The sequence below is a fragment of the Rhineura floridana genome, chromosome 14 (genome assembly GCF_030035675.1).
Source record: "Rhineura floridana isolate rRhiFlo1 chromosome 14, rRhiFlo1.hap2, whole genome shotgun sequence".
NCBI classification, from domain to species: Eukaryota; Metazoa; Chordata; class Lepidosauria; order Squamata; family Rhineuridae; genus Rhineura; species Rhineura floridana.
Genome location: NC_084493.1, coordinates 2,141,427 through 2,159,936, shown reverse-complemented (window position 1 = coordinate 2,159,936; position 18,510 = coordinate 2,141,427). Strand labels below are relative to the sequence as shown.

At 45.6% G+C, this 18,510-nt stretch overlaps 1 protein-coding gene across 1 annotated transcript in view; it reads right to left on the bottom strand.

Annotated features, from left to right (window-relative positions):
- The window catches only part of ITGA11 (integrin subunit alpha 11), a 102,448-nt gene that overhangs the window by 27,221 nt on the left and 56,717 nt on the right, over positions 1 to 18,510 (bottom strand). Inside the window, exons 11-20 of the mRNA XM_061595536.1 lie at positions 16,855 to 16,999; positions 16,044 to 16,192; positions 14,214 to 14,354; positions 9,131 to 9,334; positions 7,826 to 7,956; positions 6,037 to 6,203; positions 5,184 to 5,326; positions 4,653 to 4,763; positions 3,416 to 3,501; positions 1,108 to 1,315 (exon numbers count right to left, since the gene is read on the bottom strand). Of these exons, the coding sequence (XP_061451520.1) occupies positions 1,108 to 1,315; positions 3,416 to 3,501; positions 4,653 to 4,763; positions 5,184 to 5,326; positions 6,037 to 6,203; positions 7,826 to 7,956; positions 9,131 to 9,334; positions 14,214 to 14,354; positions 16,044 to 16,192; positions 16,855 to 16,999 (1,485 nt within the window). The remainder of the gene's footprint in view (positions 1 to 1,107; positions 1,316 to 3,415; positions 3,502 to 4,652; positions 4,764 to 5,183; positions 5,327 to 6,036; positions 6,204 to 7,825; positions 7,957 to 9,130; positions 9,335 to 14,213; positions 14,355 to 16,043; positions 16,193 to 16,854; positions 17,000 to 18,510) is intronic.

Below are 18,510 nucleotides of genomic sequence, written 5' to 3'. Positions count from 1 at the left end.
AAAAAAACCCACTGCACTCCAGCTGATATGACCAGGTTTTAGAGTAAAAAGGGGGTAGGTTTGACTAGCATCGTGTGCCCCCATTTTCTGAAAAGAGAGGTGGAGACGCGCTGGAACCAGCAGAACAGGGAGTGTGTCTCCACCCATAGATGGTGGGTATTTATCCTTCCAACCTTGAAGCATCACTCTTTGCAACCACAAGAGTTCACAGGACCCACTTTTGTTGTCCATCTGTGAGCCCCCACTTCATAGGAATATAGATTGGAAGGATGTGAACATCTGCAGATAGCAAGGAATTTTCCCAAATAAAGTTAATACAGACAACGATTTCTGACCAAAGGCAAGACATCACAGAACACGTCCACAGCATATCCCTCAAGGTGGCATTTTTGTACACAATTCTCCCTGATACATACATTTCCCTAATATAACACATTTGTGTATGTTAGTGTCACTAATATATATATATATATATATTTGTGTATACTCTTCCTTAATACATGCTCTTTGTGTGCATTTTTTGTTTGCGGAACTGCTTAGCAAAATCCAGAGCAGTGTGAATGTCAAAGGGTAGCTGCAGTTGAGGGTGCCTATTGGTGAATTAGGTAAATGTGAATTAGGTGAAACAAATGGGGCGGGGAGTGTGTCAGGTGGGGTGAAGGTGAATCACCTCTCCCCCTCCATCACTCTGCTCCAAAAACTGCCTCACCTAAAAGACGTGGATTGATGCATAGTCTATAGCTTTCGCAAAGAGTCCAATATTCAGGGCCAAGCTAGATGTGGCATTTAACGCACATGTCAAATACGCAAAATGCAAGTGTTGTGGGGAGATGATAACTATCTGTGCAGGCAGGGAAGGGGAATTTAACTCCAGTGGAGATTGCTCCCTTGAAGCTGCTATTTGCGTTGCATTGTAAGGAAATCCTCTTTTGGCCTCACAGGACCCCCCCCCTTGCTATGATCACAATAATGATCAGCCCCTCCCCTAAGGAGTTGCTACTTGTATTTTTTTTAATGCATGTTAAATTCAAAGTTGCAGTCAGCCTTACTCCTGCAGATGCAAAACCACATAGGCTGCGTGAGGGAGCATTTTAAGGGATTCCTTACCTTCTGGATCAAGCTCGCAAACTGCAGGTTTCTCGAGAAGGAAATGTTTAGAACGGTGTTATATGCATTTTCTCCTCTGTTCTCCAGCGTAGCTTCCACCGCCACCCTCCTCCTGGCACTCTCTATGACAAAAATGGAGGTATCAAAAGACAGCGTGTAGGCGGAGCAATCCAAATGCGACTTTCTCAGGACGCGTCTGCAATACTCCCTACGGAAAGAGCAAACGTTAAAGCAGCAGCTACAGCAGCAGCAGCAGCATCTGCCCTCCCCACAGCAGTGCACCAAGGAGGCTCCCCCTAGAGTCACCCAGGGCAGGCCGCCAATGCCCAAAGTGCCTTGGTCACATGACCAAGAGATGGGCTAGCCCAGAGGCAGGGCAATGCAAAAAGGTGGGGCAGTGGAGCAGATAAGGCTGTGGGAGTGGAGGGGCATTCAAGTTCTACAAATTGGGGAAGGGCCACAGCTCAGTGCACGCAGAAGGTCCCAGCTTCAATCCCCAATGGCATCTCCAGGTAGCGCTGGGAGAGAACTCTGTCTGAAACCCTGGTCAGTCGCTGGCAGTCAGTGCAGACAGTACTGAGATAAATGACCAGTGGTCTGACTTTGCCTAAGGCAGCTTTCTACATCCCTATTTAAATCAGCCTTTTATTCACCATCATGAGGACTAGAATATTTCTTTAGTTTTAGCAAGAAGGACCATAGCTCTGTGGCAGGGCATCTGCTTTGCATGCAGAAGGTCCCAGGTTCAATCCCCAATGGCCTCTCCAGGTAGCGCTGGGAGAGAACTCTGTCTGAAATCCCAGAGAACTGCTGTCAGTCAGTGTGGACAATACTGAGTTAGATGGTCTGACTTGGACCACTCTCAGAATAAGGCAGCTTCCTACATTCTTATATACTTGAAGCTCTTTTGATGTGGTCCTGTGGGGTCTTTTAAACTAGAAAGGCTGTTCCTAATCTGTTTACAGAAGCTCAATATAGCAACAAGGCCAAACTACACATCACGTTAATCACATCTTTAAAAAAGCTTCCTCGTGGTGCCACCACTGGGAAAGTGGCTCATGCTGTGGTTACACGCAGACGGGGCCTTCACAATAGTGACCCCCCAGACTCTGGAACTCTCTCCCTGGGGAAATACAAGCGTCCTCATTGCTGGCCTTCAGCACCAGTTAAAGATGGTTATTTGTTCAGCCAAGCCTTTGTGAATTAAGCACCCCAGGGACCAAATGGAAATGTTGGACTGCCATTTTTAAGAAAGGTTGTGTTTTTACATTTTTTAAAAAAGATGTTATTGTGAAATATTTTATTAGGTAGTTTTAATTATATTGGACACCACCCTGGGCTCCCAGCTGGGAGTGAGGTACACAAATCAAATTAAAAAACAGAATAATTCTGCCACTTTTGTTTTGAAAGAAAAGGAACTGTGTCACCTCAGTCCTGCACTGAACTCTCAGTCTAGGGTTGCATTCAACTAACTTTTACTCAGAGAAGACCCACTGAAATTAGTGGGCATGGCTAACTTAGGTCCATTCATTCCAGTGGGTCTAGTCTCTGGCTCATCCAAACGACTGTTTAATCAGCGATATGATCGCTTTGTGTCTTCATTAATTTTCCATGGTCCATACGACGTCACCCGTTTTCGCAGATGTTATAGCGTTTAAATCCGCATCTGCAGTATCGCAAAAAATGCTATTTCCTTTTTTAAAACTGGGAATCACCCGCTTCAACATAGCTCTAGGATGCAATACCCCGGACTTTAGCGATGTAGGCGGTTCATGGGCCACTTCCCCACACCCCTTCTGTCATTCCCGTCCAAACACTTGTGTGCATGTGCGCGAATGTCCGGGGGAAGAAGCCCGGGAAAAGTGAACCAATCAGGAGCGGAGCTGGGGAAAAGCGAGAAGAAGTATGGGTCCTCCCCGCTGCGTGTCCAGGAGCAAAAAAAGGGTTGTTTTTATATCAGCAAAGAGCGAACAAACAGGCTAGTGGGGACTGTCAGATGACAAAGAGCATATGGAAAACATGAATTATCAAAGTCAGTTTGGACGAGCCCTGGGTAAGTCTACAACCCCTAGTTTCCCAGCCAAAATCCTCCCTCCCTTACTTCTTGTTGTCCCCCAAAGGTGCTGTTCATTGCAGACAGATGATGTTTGCTCGGGGTAAAGGGAAAAGGAAGGCACCACCAAATTCTGGATGACGTCTCACAATAATCTATAAGAGCTAACCCTGCAATCTGATCTTCCAAATCCCACTCATTCAGTGCAGTGTTTCCTGCCCAGCAGGGTCTCCCCTCTCCAGATTATTTACTCACATGGCAGTTGGAACATCGGTTTTAGCATCAAGGACCAAATTAGGGATGCAATGCTCATCCTCGTTACATCCGTTCCAGAAAGGCACCTACAAGCGAGAGGGAAGATGCTGGGATTCTCTGATTTTTACATGGCAGGATAAGAACTAGACATCCTTGACAGTTCTGGGCAAGGGTGTAGTCGTCCAGGGTCTCTGGGGGCCTTAGACCCCTTACTTTTTTAGGAGCAGGGTCCCAGCAGGGTCTCTATGTCTCCAGCATCCTATGAGCCAATCAGCATGAAAGGGGACTGTGTTAGCCACTGAGAAGTCCTCTAACATGCCTCCTTGTCCTTTCCTGCTGATTGGATCCAATCAGAGTGAAAGGGGGTGAGTCAGCCACTGAGAAGACTCTTCTCAGTAGCTAACATGGTTCTCTTTCATGCTCATCGGCTCCTAGGAATATCTGTTGTGGTGGGTGAAAGCATTAACAAGGATCTCATTCTCAACCCAGCAGCAAAATAGTCTGAGACTATCATGAAGGGACCCTGAACTTCTGAATTTGCCACTATACTACTGGTTCTGGGTAACCCAAATTACAGTCCAAGACTTTGTAAAATATTGAAATGGCATGTAGGATTTAGGATTGTGCCAAACATGATGATATGCGGAAGGGCTGATCTGCTGGATTTTTGGTCGTTCAAATTCATACGTAAAGCTCAGAGCCAATTCGGTCAGTTCACACATCTCAGCTTCCGGAATGAAAAAGAAGGACCACAAAACCTTTATAAACAACAGGCTTGCTCTCCTTTCATAGGTTCATAAAGGGTTGTTTCCAACACTAGTCCTATTCAGAGCAGCCCCATTGAAATTAATGGGCATGACTAACTTAGGTTCATTCATTTCATTGGGTTGACTTTGAGCAGGACTAGCATTGAATACAACCCTCAGCCTTGCAAACTGTTACTGTTTAATTTTTGCAAAATTTTAAACCACTTTTTGATGTAAATCCGCACAAGAAAAAGACCTTGGTTACTAATCTGATCCTCCATGTTCCTCTGCCACCTCACTTCCCTAATCCACCGCTCCTGTCACGGCCATCTTACTCTCAGCCCATTGGCCCCTGAAGGCCAAATCCTTCATATCTTGGATCTAAACTATGGGGGAAAGTTCTCAAAGTGGTCAAGGAACATGATTCACTGCATGATTCACTGTCCAAGCGGCATCTCTGCCTTCCCTCCGATGCAATGACTGTTACGCACAGCAACTTTCAGCGAGGTTGGCCATCCATCATCCATCACTGGGCCATTGTCAGGACTCTCCAGGGCATAGTCAACAGAGAAAGTCACTGGCTTCACATAATCAGCTGTATCCTAGGAAAGGAGAAAGGAATCACCATTACCCTTCATTTTCACTTTTGCAATAAGAGCCCAGCAAGTGTAAGATGCACAGGGAAAGTTTCTCCTGAGCTATATTCATCAGGCTTGTAAGAAAAACATTTCATTTGGTTGCCTGGGACTTTATCATCCTGAGGTAACCAGTCAGAGAAATGTGACAAAAGTTAGTTCTTTCTATCCTGTAAGCCAAAAGTGACTAAACAGGTATGCTTGGGCACAGGCTGGTTAGTACTTTTTGTGGGCTTATCTGTAAGAGAGGTTATACAATATTGAGCATATAAGGCAACCTTTCTTGGTCGTCTAAGGAGCAAATTGTTTTGCCTTTTGAACGCAGAACTCAAGACTAAATTTCCTTTGCTGGCAACAAAGTCCAACTTTAGTGATCTCAGTACTTACTAAGACATGAAAATTCAGCTTATCACAATGTTCTTGCCCTGCAAACAACGTAGCCACCTTGTGGGTGTGCCTGTCTCCGTTTTCATCCAGATGGGCTCGTGGGATGTACCGTCGCTCGTCAATGGTGACGTTGTAATTCAGTGCTGAAATTCAAAATTCAAAATTATTTGCATGCATGCACACACAGAGTAAATTACAGAAGCACAGTGAGACCAGAACCCACATTTTAAACTATATTTTCTACAGCCAACGTGGTGTCTGCCAGGTGTTGTTTGGCTGTAACTCCCATAGCCATCAGGGAGGATGCAAACTGTAGAGCAACAACACTGGGAGGACATCAGACAATGAAGCCACATGTGACACACAGCTGTCCTTTGACATTTGCACTTATCCAAATTTTACAATGCAGTTCTCCAGCCAAGTAATGTGTACAAAAATGTATATATTAAGGGAAAGTGTGCATATAAATGCATATATTAATGAAAATAACAATACAAAAATGTGCAATATTAGGGAAATATTGCTTGCGAAACTGTTCCCAGAGTGGTTTAACAATCACACCCCAGGGAGCTCTGTGAGGGGAATAAGGGTCTCCTAACAACTCTCAGTGCTATGACTGTTTAAACAGTGGAATAAATGTATGGTGTGAATATGGCCCAATGCTTAAGGCAATCTGCCTGAACTTTAATTTACACATTTAGATATATTTGTATCTCTTATGACCTGCGCTGGGTCTTCAGGGCAGGGCTGCATTAGATGTCAAATCTCTCCACAGGGCAGTCCTGGAGCGGACGAGACATGGTCACCTTGTTCTGAGAGGAAATCTAGATGCTGAGTTGGGATTTCCACTTACCTACGCTTGCCATCTGAAAATGAGCTGAGAGAAAAATGGCTGTGAAGCAAACAAATGCAGAGAGACAAGTGGCATCCTTTCCATTCCGAGTGCAGTCCTTGTTGAAGATGTTGATCTTGAATGGCTCAAATTGGATGCTAGCATTGATCTGGACAACGCTGCGGGACCTTATGGAGAAGAGGCAAAGTCTAGTCATGTCTGGAGCCAGGGCAGAAATTCACTACCAGTGCAGATGCGAGGGTCGGCATTTAACACAACTTAAATGTAACTTTAAATGTTACCTAAGTATTAACAGAACTTCTGGGTGCTGTAGGGAAATGGTGGTGGTACCGGTGCTTTCCTGACCAACTTGCCCAGAATGCCTTGCTCTGAAGAACCCCCGCCCCCTTGGCCCTTTCTCTGAGCAAGGCAGAGAGCAGAGCCTTCTGCTGCCATCTACAAGAGGTCTCATCAGGGCCTGCAGGATTCACCTTCAAGTGAGAAGGGGGCCAAGTGGGGCTCCAAGTCACTGCCCCTCACACCCCTCTGTGCTTGCCACATAGGAAGCCACCTTATCATGAGTCAGATCATTGGTTCAGCTAGCTCAGTATTGTCTACACTGACTGCCAGCAGCTCTCTCCAGGGTTTCAGGCAAGAGTCTGTCCCAACCCTACTTGGTGATGTTGGGGACTGAATGCGAGACCTGTTGTGTGCAAAGCAGATGCTCTTCCACTGAGCTATTGCCTTGCTACCTGAGATAATTATCTCAATTCGCCTGATGATGGGGCTGGCCGTATATATCTAAATGGGCACAGAGAGAAAAAATGTAACCATGAATTTGAGAGGCCTGCATCATCAAGGATTCTTACCCTTCATTCATCAGTCCAAATTAAAAGACTGAGCAAGATACACATCTGTACAATATATGGTGTTGTTGTTGTATGCCTTCAAGTCGATTATGACTTATGGCGACCCTATGAATCAGCAACCTCCAAGAGCATCTGTCATGAACCACCCTGTTCAGATCTTGCAAGTTCAGGTTCATGGCTTCCTTTATCTGTCTGTCTGTCTGTCTGTCTGTCGGTCGGTTGGTCGATCTATCTATCAATTCATCTATCTGTCTATCTATCTATCGATCGATCGATCGATTTATTATTTACAAGAATGCCAAAGGACCTCAGGACCATCCAGCCTCCAAAAATTCAAAGTACCCACTGAAGACGACCTTTACAGGCTGAAGCGCATTTGGGAAAGATCTAGTACAAGATCTGAATGCCAGGAATGTATTAAGGATATTTTATTGCCATACATGATGGTTTTCAATCGTGTTTTATGATTGCTAGCTATTATATAATAAAATTACATTTAATACTTTAGATGTGCTAATGGATACATTACTGAGCCCATTTGAGTTTTTCAGAGACTATAAGGTCAAATGCCAATGGCATGCAAAAGCAAAGAAGAGTTATTGTAAGAGGGTGCTTTTTGAGACACATTTGAATCTTAAATAAGGAGAATTCGGGATTTTTTCCCAAATAATTGTTATATTTATAGACAAGTATGTGCAGATTTAATTGATTAAATACACAAGATCAGCAACTAAGTTTTCTTTAACAACTCTGATAAGAACTGTTGAAACACTTTATGCAGTCCAGCCACAGACATTGCTCTGACTACATTGACTTAAACCTCCTTGCAGTTGTATATATCCAGCTATGCACATATGTAAGATTAGAGTGGTAGTCAGATTTGGCAAGCAAGCCTTCCTATGAAAGCTGGCCTACGCAACCATAAATCTGCCCAAACCAACCATAATAAGACTGCATTTCCAAGTGAGCCAATGGCGAGGTCTATGAGCCCATCTTCATTCAAATCCAAGTGGCCGTGGATGCTGCACCCGAAATACATTAAACCCGGCGAAAGGTCAGCTGCTGCAATTCTCTGAAAAATTACAGAAGAAAATCCCATTCAACATTCTGGTGCAAACATACCCTGTTCAAAAGTGGCGGTATGTTTTCGGAAGTGCGTAGATCCAAAACACTTCGACAGGTACATCTCTCTCTGTGTTTGCAGGAGTGGCCAGCTTGGTGGGGTGGTGCAGCAGAGCCGCCCTCCCCACAGAGATGTCGTTGCTGCTTACCCGGATTACTTAGGGAGAGGGTGGCAGTGAAGCCGGGCAGTGTGGGTACACAGAAGGAACTCATCTGGGGCCCCATCTGCACTTTACATTGAACGCACGATCACGCCACTTCAATCAGTCAGGGTTGCCCCCAAAGAATCCTGGGAGCTGTAGTTTGCTCAGGGTGCTGAGAGTTGAGAAGAGACCCCAATTCCCCTCACAGAGCTACAGTTCCCAGAGTGGTTTAACAATCACGCCCTCTTCCCAGGAAGGGCCTCCCCCTATGACTGCCTCTGGTCCTCCTCTGTGCTTTCCTGCACTGGAACTAGAACTGTGAACAGATAACGTCTTGAAACACTCTATTTTTGGGCAGAGACCTTGGGAGAGCCAAGGGGAGGAGAAACTCTGCAATAGTTTCCCAGGGTAGGAGCTCACCACTAGTGTTGGCAGTTGTATAGCTTTCTTCCCCTCCACCCCCTCTGCTATCACAAGAAGCACCAACAGCAGGTATGTTGGCATCCTGGCCAGCATTTTGCATCCTCTGCAATGCCCTATACCTAGCATTGTTCCAGGGCATTGTGGGGGGCAGGGGAAATGACGGCTGCCACAAAAGATGTGGTGGAGAACATTTTGCAAAAAATTCTGCAAAGTGGCCTTTTTCTGGGGTCAGGGGAAGAAAAAAAGGAAAATCTCAGAAATTTTCTTGTTTGAGAAATTTCAGCTTATCTCTTTACCCTCTTTACTCTGGCCTTCGACATCTCAGATGTATATTTTTAGGACCCACCCTATTTTCTGTGATTTTTTAGGTTGTTTTTTAACTGTTTTGTGCGTTTTAAAACTGTTGTAACCTGCCCTGGGACCTCTGAGTGAAGGGCGGGTAGTGAATTCTAATAATGATGATGATGATGATGATGATGAAGAAGAAGAAGAAGAAGAAGACGAAGACGAAGAAGAAGAAGAATTATCTTCTCTCTTCAGACTACAGGCGAACTGTACCTGCTTATATTTCCGTACAAGGTTTTCCTTATAGCCATGGAAGATATATATTGCTCCCTGATGCTCGTCTTCCAGAGGTGCACCCACAACAATATCATTGTAAGAGTCCTGATTCAAGTCCAAGACGGAAGCAATGCAGGAACCAAACCTGGAGTTCTGGTAGCTTGGCAAATCCTCCAGAGTCCCATTGGAAACAAATTGGTCCTTCCAAGAAAAGGCAAAAGTGAAGAAGCAAAATATACCAGCAAACCAGAGCTTGGAAAAGTTACTTTTTTGAACTACAACTCCCATCAGCCCAGTCCAGTGGCCATGCTGGCTGGGGCTGATGGGAGTTGTAGTTCAAAAAAGTAACTTTTCCAAGCTCTGCAGCAAACAGTGGGCAAATAGATGCAACACGCTTGACAGCTAGCCAAGCTCTTAACCAAAAGGTACAAAATGAAGTGCGTAGGCAGAAAAGACAAGCTTTTGTTCAGAAAAAAAACCCCAGATGACAAGATGAAGCAAGGGATTAATCCAGAGCAATGAAGTGTTAAAGCACATAAAATTGGACAGGCCTTGAGAGGGATACAGATGAGAGCTTCTCCATGTCCACACCTAACCTCCGGAATGCCATGCCCAGGCAGCAGGGAGATGGGAAGAATTAAATTGGCCTGCTTTTCGCAGTGGGCTGATCTGAGCTAATGCTCCTAAACTTGCTTGCTTGCGTGCAGATTAGAATGCAATTCCCAATGAGATCATGCACTTTTCTAGATTTAGTGATACCGTGTTTGTGCACAAAAAGTTTGCACAAAGCTACATATTTTATGTACAAGGTGTGTACAAAATGCAGAATGTATTTTATGGATAAATGCAGGGAAACATATTGAAAAGTGGGCTATCAAGGTTAGTAAGTACATATTTTTCCTAAAAAGTGCATACAAAATGTGTACAGTTTAAATGAAATTGAATAAACCTAAATTAGTAACATCTGCTAACTGCAGTGGGTCTACTCTGAGTTTGACTATCCTTGGATCCAACTTTGTGTGTGTTGTCAAGACCTCTGCACAAAATGAGAGGAACCTATGACTGAGCAGCAACAAGACTGAACCAGGATGAAATTGGGCTTCTCAGTCCTTCCCTACTACAGAGGCGTGCCTTGCCCCTTCACTCATGGATTTTTTTGGCGTCTCAGGAAGACCTCTCTCTTTTGACATGCATTTGGCTTTGTGGCTTGGCTGCCTTTCTGAATTTTTTAAAAAGATAGCTCATTACATTTTCTTGTTTTAATATTTCTTGGAAGCTGCTTTGAGCATTTTAATACAGAGTAAAACTATTTCAATAAATGCTAAGGCTGTGCACCAGATCTGGCTGGATCCCGAACCAAATCAGGCCAATTTGGGTTGACCCCGGATGTGGATGGATTGGGTTGATGCATCCCCAGATCAACCCATGTTGGATAGAGTCCACTCTGGGGGATCTGGGCCTGTCAGATGGGGGGGGAGTTGAATGGTGAGGAGAGGGGTAGCGAAGGCTCTTGCTTCCCAACTGCAAGTTTAGTTAGGGTTTTAAACCCTCATTAAACAATGTTTCCCCCCACCCAATTCAGTTTGGGGCTCAGATTGTCCCGGGTCAGATCAGGGCTCCTCTGAAGCACTGGATTGGGGAGGGGGCATGCACAGCCCAAATAAATACATAAATAATTTTTAAAATAATTTCAAAAAACACATACTAAGGCAAAGGCTTAACCTTTATCAGACTCAGCAGCAAGTTTTATTTTAAATGGGGAAGCATTCAAACCTGCAGTTTCCCCACCTGCAGACTGAATGAATGCCGTCCACTGAACTGTTTCATCAAGTGATCTGCCGTTTGTATAGACCAAGCCTTAAGAGAGCCTCAGAGGAACAGGAACAGATGTGACAGCGTGGGGAGGATCAACCACTGGAGATGAGAATTTTCAGCAGTTGCTTGAATAAGACAACAGAGGAGGGGGGAAGGCAGCAGGCAGGTGCCAGGCAGAGGAAAGGAAGGGTAGGTCTATTTAGGAAAGCGTATCCGCACGACCCATTATGGACTTGGTACGGTTTATGCACGCAGGTTTTGTGCACAGACCACATGATGTTGTCCTCATCAAAATGCCAATTCATGTTATTTTCCTATTTAATCCAGATTTACCATTTCTGTAGAAAATCTGATAAATTAACACTCCCCAAACCCCCAAGGAAATGGTAAATCTGGATTAAAGGAGTCATATAGGGTGGCATTTTGATAGGGACGACATCATGTGGATGCTAGGAAAAAATGGCCAGCATAAGCAGCCCTGAGTTACAGGGATGAGGCTGTGGCTCAGTGGTTACAGCCCTGCTTTGCATGCAGAAGGTCCCCTGCCTGAAAACCTGGAGAACCGTTGCCAGTCAGTGTAGACGATACTGGCCTAGATGGACCAATGGTTTGACTCTGCATAAGGCAGCTTTCCATGTCCCCTATGAATCCATGGCAGATATTCACGTGGAAGCAGCCTGGAAGATCAGTCCCAGGTGACTAAGGGGCAAGTCAAAGCAAAATGAAACACCATAATCATTTAGTAATGGTGGTAGGAGTATGGCTTATTTATATACCGCTTTTCAGCCAAAAGCCCCCCAAAGCAATGGACATATTAATACATCAAAACGGAAAGGAAAGGACAATAAAATGCCATCGATCAGTCAGCAAGTCAAGTCAATACAAGACAGCAAATTGCCACATAGGGCTGCAAGAAGAGAGCAGACCTGTCAGAGGCAACTCTGAATGTCAGTTGCCAGAAATTATTTATTTATTACATTTATACCCCGCCTTTTCTTTTCATGATGGAAACCCAAGGCGGCTTACATATGGTTCCCAAGCAGTCTCCCATCCAGGCACTGACCAGACCTGACCCTGCTTAGCTTCAGCAGGGAGCTGGCCTTATGTGCCTTCAGACCACAGCCTGGGACCAATTCTCAAGTGGAGAGAGCTCTGTTGCACTCAGAGTCTGCTTGTGGGCTTCCCTCTGGAGCCTCTGGTTGTCCACCATGAGAAGAGGATGCTGGAGTAGATGGGCCCCCTTTGGCCGGATCCAGCATCCAGGCTCTTCTGATGTTCTGCCTCCACTGTTGGAAGCAGCATGCCTCTGAATACCAGTTGATGGGGGTCACCAGTGGGGCAAGTGCTGTTCCACTCAGGTCCTGCTTGTGGCCTGCCAGTTGAGGAATCTGCCTGGCCACTGTGAGAAGAGGATGTTGGGCTACATGGGCCTTTGCCTTGATCCAACAGGGCTCTTATGTTCTTAAGAAAGCCATTTCAAACTAGAGGATTCAAAACATTAAAGACTACCCTAAAAGGTGCCTGAGGACAGAGGCTAGGTGGCAAATAAAACCACTAGCCTGTGGGCTGCATCAAGGTCCCCCATCTTGTCCTGCTTTGCATTCTTGATTACACATACATAATTTTTTTTTCTAACCCACAAAAAGAATGCATCTGATGCCCAAGAGGGATGGAGGTAATGTTACCAATTGCCACCTTTGCCAAAGTCTTAAATCTTGGGCAAGCTTCACGGGTGGCCAAGATGAGGAGAAGATTTCCTTCCACCCTGTCCCCTTTGTTTTCTGTTCTTACTTCGCAGCCTGGACTTCTGCAGACAAAGAACTACTGAGGCTCTGCAAGTGACCTTCTAGTCAGGAAAAACAGCCTCCCTCTCTTTGGGACCCCTTTCCTTTGCGAGTCAAAAAAAGAGTCGGCCAAGACCACAACAGAGGATTGAGCTGAGGTCTGTTTTTCCGTTCTAGTCAAATTATGTTTTTGGATAACTGAGTGGCCCTTTCCCAAAATAGTACTCCTGAGAGCAAAACCTCTGCAGTTCATCTGGGGCAGATGGCTGAAGGGAAATTGCCCTGAGAAGAGCCACACTGATGGCCAACGAGCAAAAGGCATTTTCAGTGGACCCTTGAGCTTTCCCCAGGCTATTTATAGCTACGAATTAATGTTGTTAGATAACGGACGGAAAGGAGAAGGTTTGACAATTCAGGGATAAACCAGATATGCAGTTCAGAGTGTGACTGAACTACCCACAATGGGCATGTTCCACACCTCCACCGTTGAAGGCAGCAACCCTCTGAGTTTCTGTTCCACAAGTGGGGAGAGTTGCTGTGGTGCTCAGATCCTGCTTGCAGGCTTCCCTTTTGGGCACCTGGCTGAAAAAACAGGATGCTGGACTCGATGGGCCATTGGTCTGATCTAGCAGGCTATTCTTATGTTCTTATTTAATGTACACATTATATATATATAACAATAACGACTGCAGGGAAGCTTGAGCAGACTCAGGGCCGGGGGTGGGGAATGGGGTGTTTAAGCTTTTCTGTCCATGCCTCCCTCAAGGTGCTCTTTGCATTTCTAGGGAAGGCGTCCTTGATGCCAACGGAGGTTTCCCTTGAAATGCATGTAGGGCCTTTGGAGAGGGGATTCTTTTCTTTTTTTTCAGAACTGTGGCAGAAAGTGTTGGCTTGCTCCTCTGATCAAACCTCCCTGAAGTTGCTAGTTACATAATTTAAATATGCACAGGAATTGCAAAAGTGCAATCCATGTCATGCCTGGTTTGAACCTCCCATGACGTCAGGGACGTTCTGCATGCAGATGTTCCACCACTGGGCTATGGCCTTTCCCCAGCATTTTGACTACTAACCTGGGAACAACCTAGGAACCCAGGAAGCCGGCTTACGCTGAAGTCAGGCCGTTGGTCCTTCTCGCTCAGTTTTGTCTGCACTGACTGGCAGCCAGAGCTTGGAAAAGTTCCTTTTTTGAACTACAACTCCCATCAGCCCAATCCAGTGGCCATGCTGGCTGGGGCTGATTGGAGTTGTAGTTCAAAAAAAGTAACTTTTCCAAGCTCTGCTGGCAGCAACTCTGCAGGTTTTCAGGCCGGGTCTCTCTCAGCCCTGTCTGGAGATGCCATTGGGGGTTGAACCTGGAGTCTTTTGCATGCAAATCAAGTGCTCCACCACTGAGGCCCAGCCCTTCTCTTACGAAAGGCAGGAAATGTAAACAGGTTTTTTTTATTGTTTTGTGTTCGTAGGCACAAGACGAAGTAAAGTACCTTTTTAAGGGTGTAGATGTACACCTTCCCCCTCTCTCTTCCTCCGCTGAAATACATTGGAGCTCCAACCAACAAAACATCAGTGACCCCATCACCATTAACATCTACGGAATTGATTTCACTTCCATAGTAGGCACCAATCTGAAAAACAAAATTATATATGTGTGTGTGTGTTGTGCATTTTAATATCTTCACTTGCTTCCAAGAAATGAATGGCATCTAGAATGATACTACTGGAATGAGAAGTATTTCTTAACGGAAGCCATCTATCATCTCCTTGTCTAGACATTTCCCCTGGGATAAAAAAGACAGACTCAGAACTTTGATGCTGGAAGATTAAGGGACGGCTTCTCTCTAAGATGTCGCTTCTTCCTGAGTTTGGCTCCTTTTTTGCCCAGAGAATATGATGAGAATGATTAGTTTATTTATGATGGGGTTCAAGCTATCATCACCAAGTAAAATACAGTCTTTGAGTCTATAGCTTCTTGACTGACTTCCAGGATGGCATTCCTTGACAGACAAAATTGTGTCTATGCTGAAATATCTAGGAGATATGGCCAACGGCGGCTGGCGGCTCTATGTCAGTGAGGCAGTAGAATCTGCCCTGGGTTTTAGTCCGAACTTTCACGGTGGTACAAGGGGCTGAAATCACCTTGGACAGCTCTTTGGAAGTTTGGACTAAAACCCGGAGCAGATTCCACTGCCCCACTGACATGGAGCCACCAGCCGCCACCGGATATGCTTTCTAACCCCATTTGGCTGTCTCAAGGTTCTCAAAAAGCAAAACCTCTGGGTCACCCACGGAAACCTCACGGCAAGAGGCCTTCGACTAGCTAAGGAAAGTACTTCTTCCTAACCCGCATATGGAACTCACTGCTGTTGAAACGGGGTAGGGAAGCTCTGGGCCAGGGCCCGAATGCAGCCTCCCAGACCTCTCTGTCTGGCCCCCCAAACTCTCCCTAGGCTACACCCCTCGCCGGCCCTGCTTCACACTCTCCTTGAGTGTCTTTGCCTGCCTGGAATGAGTCCTCAACCTCTGGCAATGCCTCTGACTTCCCTGCATGAGGGATAGAGTGAGTGTGGGTAGAAACAAGCCTACTCTGCAAAGGAAACCTTTGCGTTTGTTGCTGTACCTGCTTTTGCCTCTGGCACCACCCACCACCAGCATGTGACCCCCAGGAGGTTGCCCAGAAGGGAACGTGGCCCTCAGGCTGTAAAAGAGTCTTTACCCCTGCTGTAGAAAACAGGGATGGTCACAGGCGGAAATGGCTTCCTTGGAGGTTAGGTCCTAACAGTGGCTGTCCCTACACATGCACAATCCGCCTGGAGAAGAAGATACTGCGAAAGTGTGCCCACACAGTTTCAAGCGTATCTCGGCAGCCATACGGGCAGGAAGTTCGCTTGCTTAAAAATGGTACTGGGGAGTCTCCAGGCACTGAATTCAGAGTTTTGTTTGAGAATTGCGGCAGTGGACGCTTGGGTAGACACAAACCCTTGAACACACCCCTTGCGAAATGTTCAGTATTATACTGGAATAAATTGCTGAGACATTCTCAAACCCAGCCTAGCTCGCTCCAGAAACAACGGGTTCTATCGAATGTAGCACTAAGTAATTTCTTTCATCAGTGCAACGATTTCAGCTTGCACGGCAAAACTCCACCCCCTCCCTGTGTGTGCCCTGCACCCGCCCTAAATCTCTCTGGAGGGTGGGGGAACCCCCTGAACAGATTTAGAGGGCACACGAGGGGCAGAAGTTCCACTGCACAAGCAGAAATCCTCACGCTAACATTAATTGGATACTACCCAATGGCCCCCAATGACACCATTTACCTGTTCTCCTTTCAGTGACTGGTGAATTGTCAGATTTCGGTCGGTGTGCATTGTGAAAATGATAACCTTCCCTGTGTGGTTGAACCGGGGTGCTCCTGCTACATAAATCCTGTCAAGCCTTGTTGATACCACTGAGGTGACAGTGTAACCTACAAAACACACACACACACACACACAGAGAGAGAGAGAGAGAGAGAGAGAGCAGTACAACATATTATTGCAGAGGGTGCAACTCTACAGATAGCACAACTCTGGTCCAGTGCCAAGGTAATAAATCATAATTTTTAAAATGCCATTTCTGATCCATATTCTATAATCAAAATAGAGGGAGGTCCTTCCTTCCACCCGTCCACCAAACTGCTAAGGACTGGTTTTAATCTTGGCCATCTATTTTTACTTTGATGTGCTGTTTACTGGCTTTTAATTTAACTGGCTGCTAACTTTTTTCAATGTTAATCTTACCTTTCTTTTTGGTAATGTTTATAATATGTTACTTCATTGTGCTTCTTTGCTTGCCAGCCAGTTTAGGCACTGAGTATGGAAAAGTGGGATATAAATTCTTATAACAAATGGATAAAGAAAGAAAGAACCATGTGATGCACACAAGCTCCATAAATTTGAGACTGCTGATGTTTTGCAGAGGCAGATGCTAGCTACAATCCAGAGATTTGTTCACTATAGATAATGAACTGCTTGCATCGAAGTCCCTGCTTAAGCATTGTGTAGTCCGCAGTACAAAGGGGAGCAATTGACTGTGTGCACAAATCTGCCACGCTTCTCTTGCCCAGCCATCTCTGGCTACTCTCCTTACCCAGATATGCTCCATGATTCTTCAGCTCCTCTGGAAACTCTTGGAGATAGGATTCTCGGTGAGGAACAACTTTGCCACTGCTGGTCTCCTTGAGCACGGCTCCGTTCCAGTCATATGCACCTACAGCTCCAAGCAAAATCCCATCCTGGTCATGGGGGGGGGGAAATGTTCAGAGTTGGACAAGGAGCTACTGGCCATTTCTAAGAGATTTGTATGTGTATGCTTGACACACACAGAGACACAGATACAAATACAACATTTTTTCATCCTAAAGCTCTAATGCGCTGCTGCGTCACAATGGCTTTATATAGTAGCGTTTCCAATTCATAAGAACGTAAGAAGAGCCTGCTGGATCAAGGTCAATGGCCCACCTAGTCCAGCATTCTGTTCTCACAGCGGCCAACCAGATGCCCCAATGGGAAGCCCCAAAGCTGGACCTGCATACAACTGCAGTCTCCCTTCCTGTGGTTTCCAGCAGAATTCAGCATCTAAGTAGAGGTAAAGCTCACATTTGAGTGGTGGTAGTTGAGGACATGAATTTGCCCAGTTTGCAATCCTTACATGTATCCAACAATAAATGCCATCTCCCCACCCTGCCCCAGAGTTATTCTCTGGCTTGGATCATAACCTAAACCAGAGAAGAAGTCACCACTACTGCTCTGCTAACCCTGGCTTGGCCTGGCAATGGGTTATAGCAACAATGGTGGTATACTTGAAGATCTGGAGGCCTGAGAGGCCTCCACCATTCCTGATGCCTGGAACCTTAGTGCCCAGAAAACTTCACCTTCCCTGGGTGCCAGGGATGCTAACGTTCCAGGGAGGTGGGAAAAGAGCTGGACTGGTTGTTATCGCTACAGCTGCAACCTGTGAAAGGTTAGGCTATGTAGGGGAAGGGGACATCGGAAGTGTTTCTGGATCTGAGGGGTGGATACATGCTCTTGCAGTCGGACACCCTGGTGTGCTCTTGATGACACCACAAGGAGCAATCTAAAATTCAGCAGTCTAAAATTCAGAATCAGATTGGGACAAACCAAGCAATTTTTTTAATCTTTAGGAAAAGCTCAGGAGGAGGCTGCCACTCAGTCCATCTCACACATTCTTTATGCATTTATTAGTAGCTCTACTGTTATTTATACATTATAACGTAAATAGGATGGATAGGATTGTGTGTGTGTGCACGTATATGCGTGTAATCTTTTTGCCTGATCCTTGGGTGTTAGCCACTTTTGTTGGTCATAAGGCACTCATTTCCCCACTCACAAAGGAATGGCTTGATTTTAATTTGGAAAAAGGATATTATATTTCTACTCAGTTATACTGGGAAACAAGAAACCATGACACACAAGGGTTAACCCAATATGCCAAGATACTTCCCAAAGTCAAGGTGTGAGGGAGAAACAGATGCTTCCCTTTGCTCTCTGGGCATTATTCACAACCACATGGGGGGGATGTCAAAAGGATCTTTCTTGTGGGACTACCCCAAGGGGAAAATATTGTCCTGACAGATTGCCTGCTGATCTTGTTGGTAAAGCGCTTTCTTGCTGGGGAGAGGGGTGACCCTACAAGAAAGAGTCATGATGGGTCCTAACAGCAGGCGGGCTAGAATTGTGCCCATTCCCTCTCTACAGGTGCTATCATGATGGCACAGGCCAGATG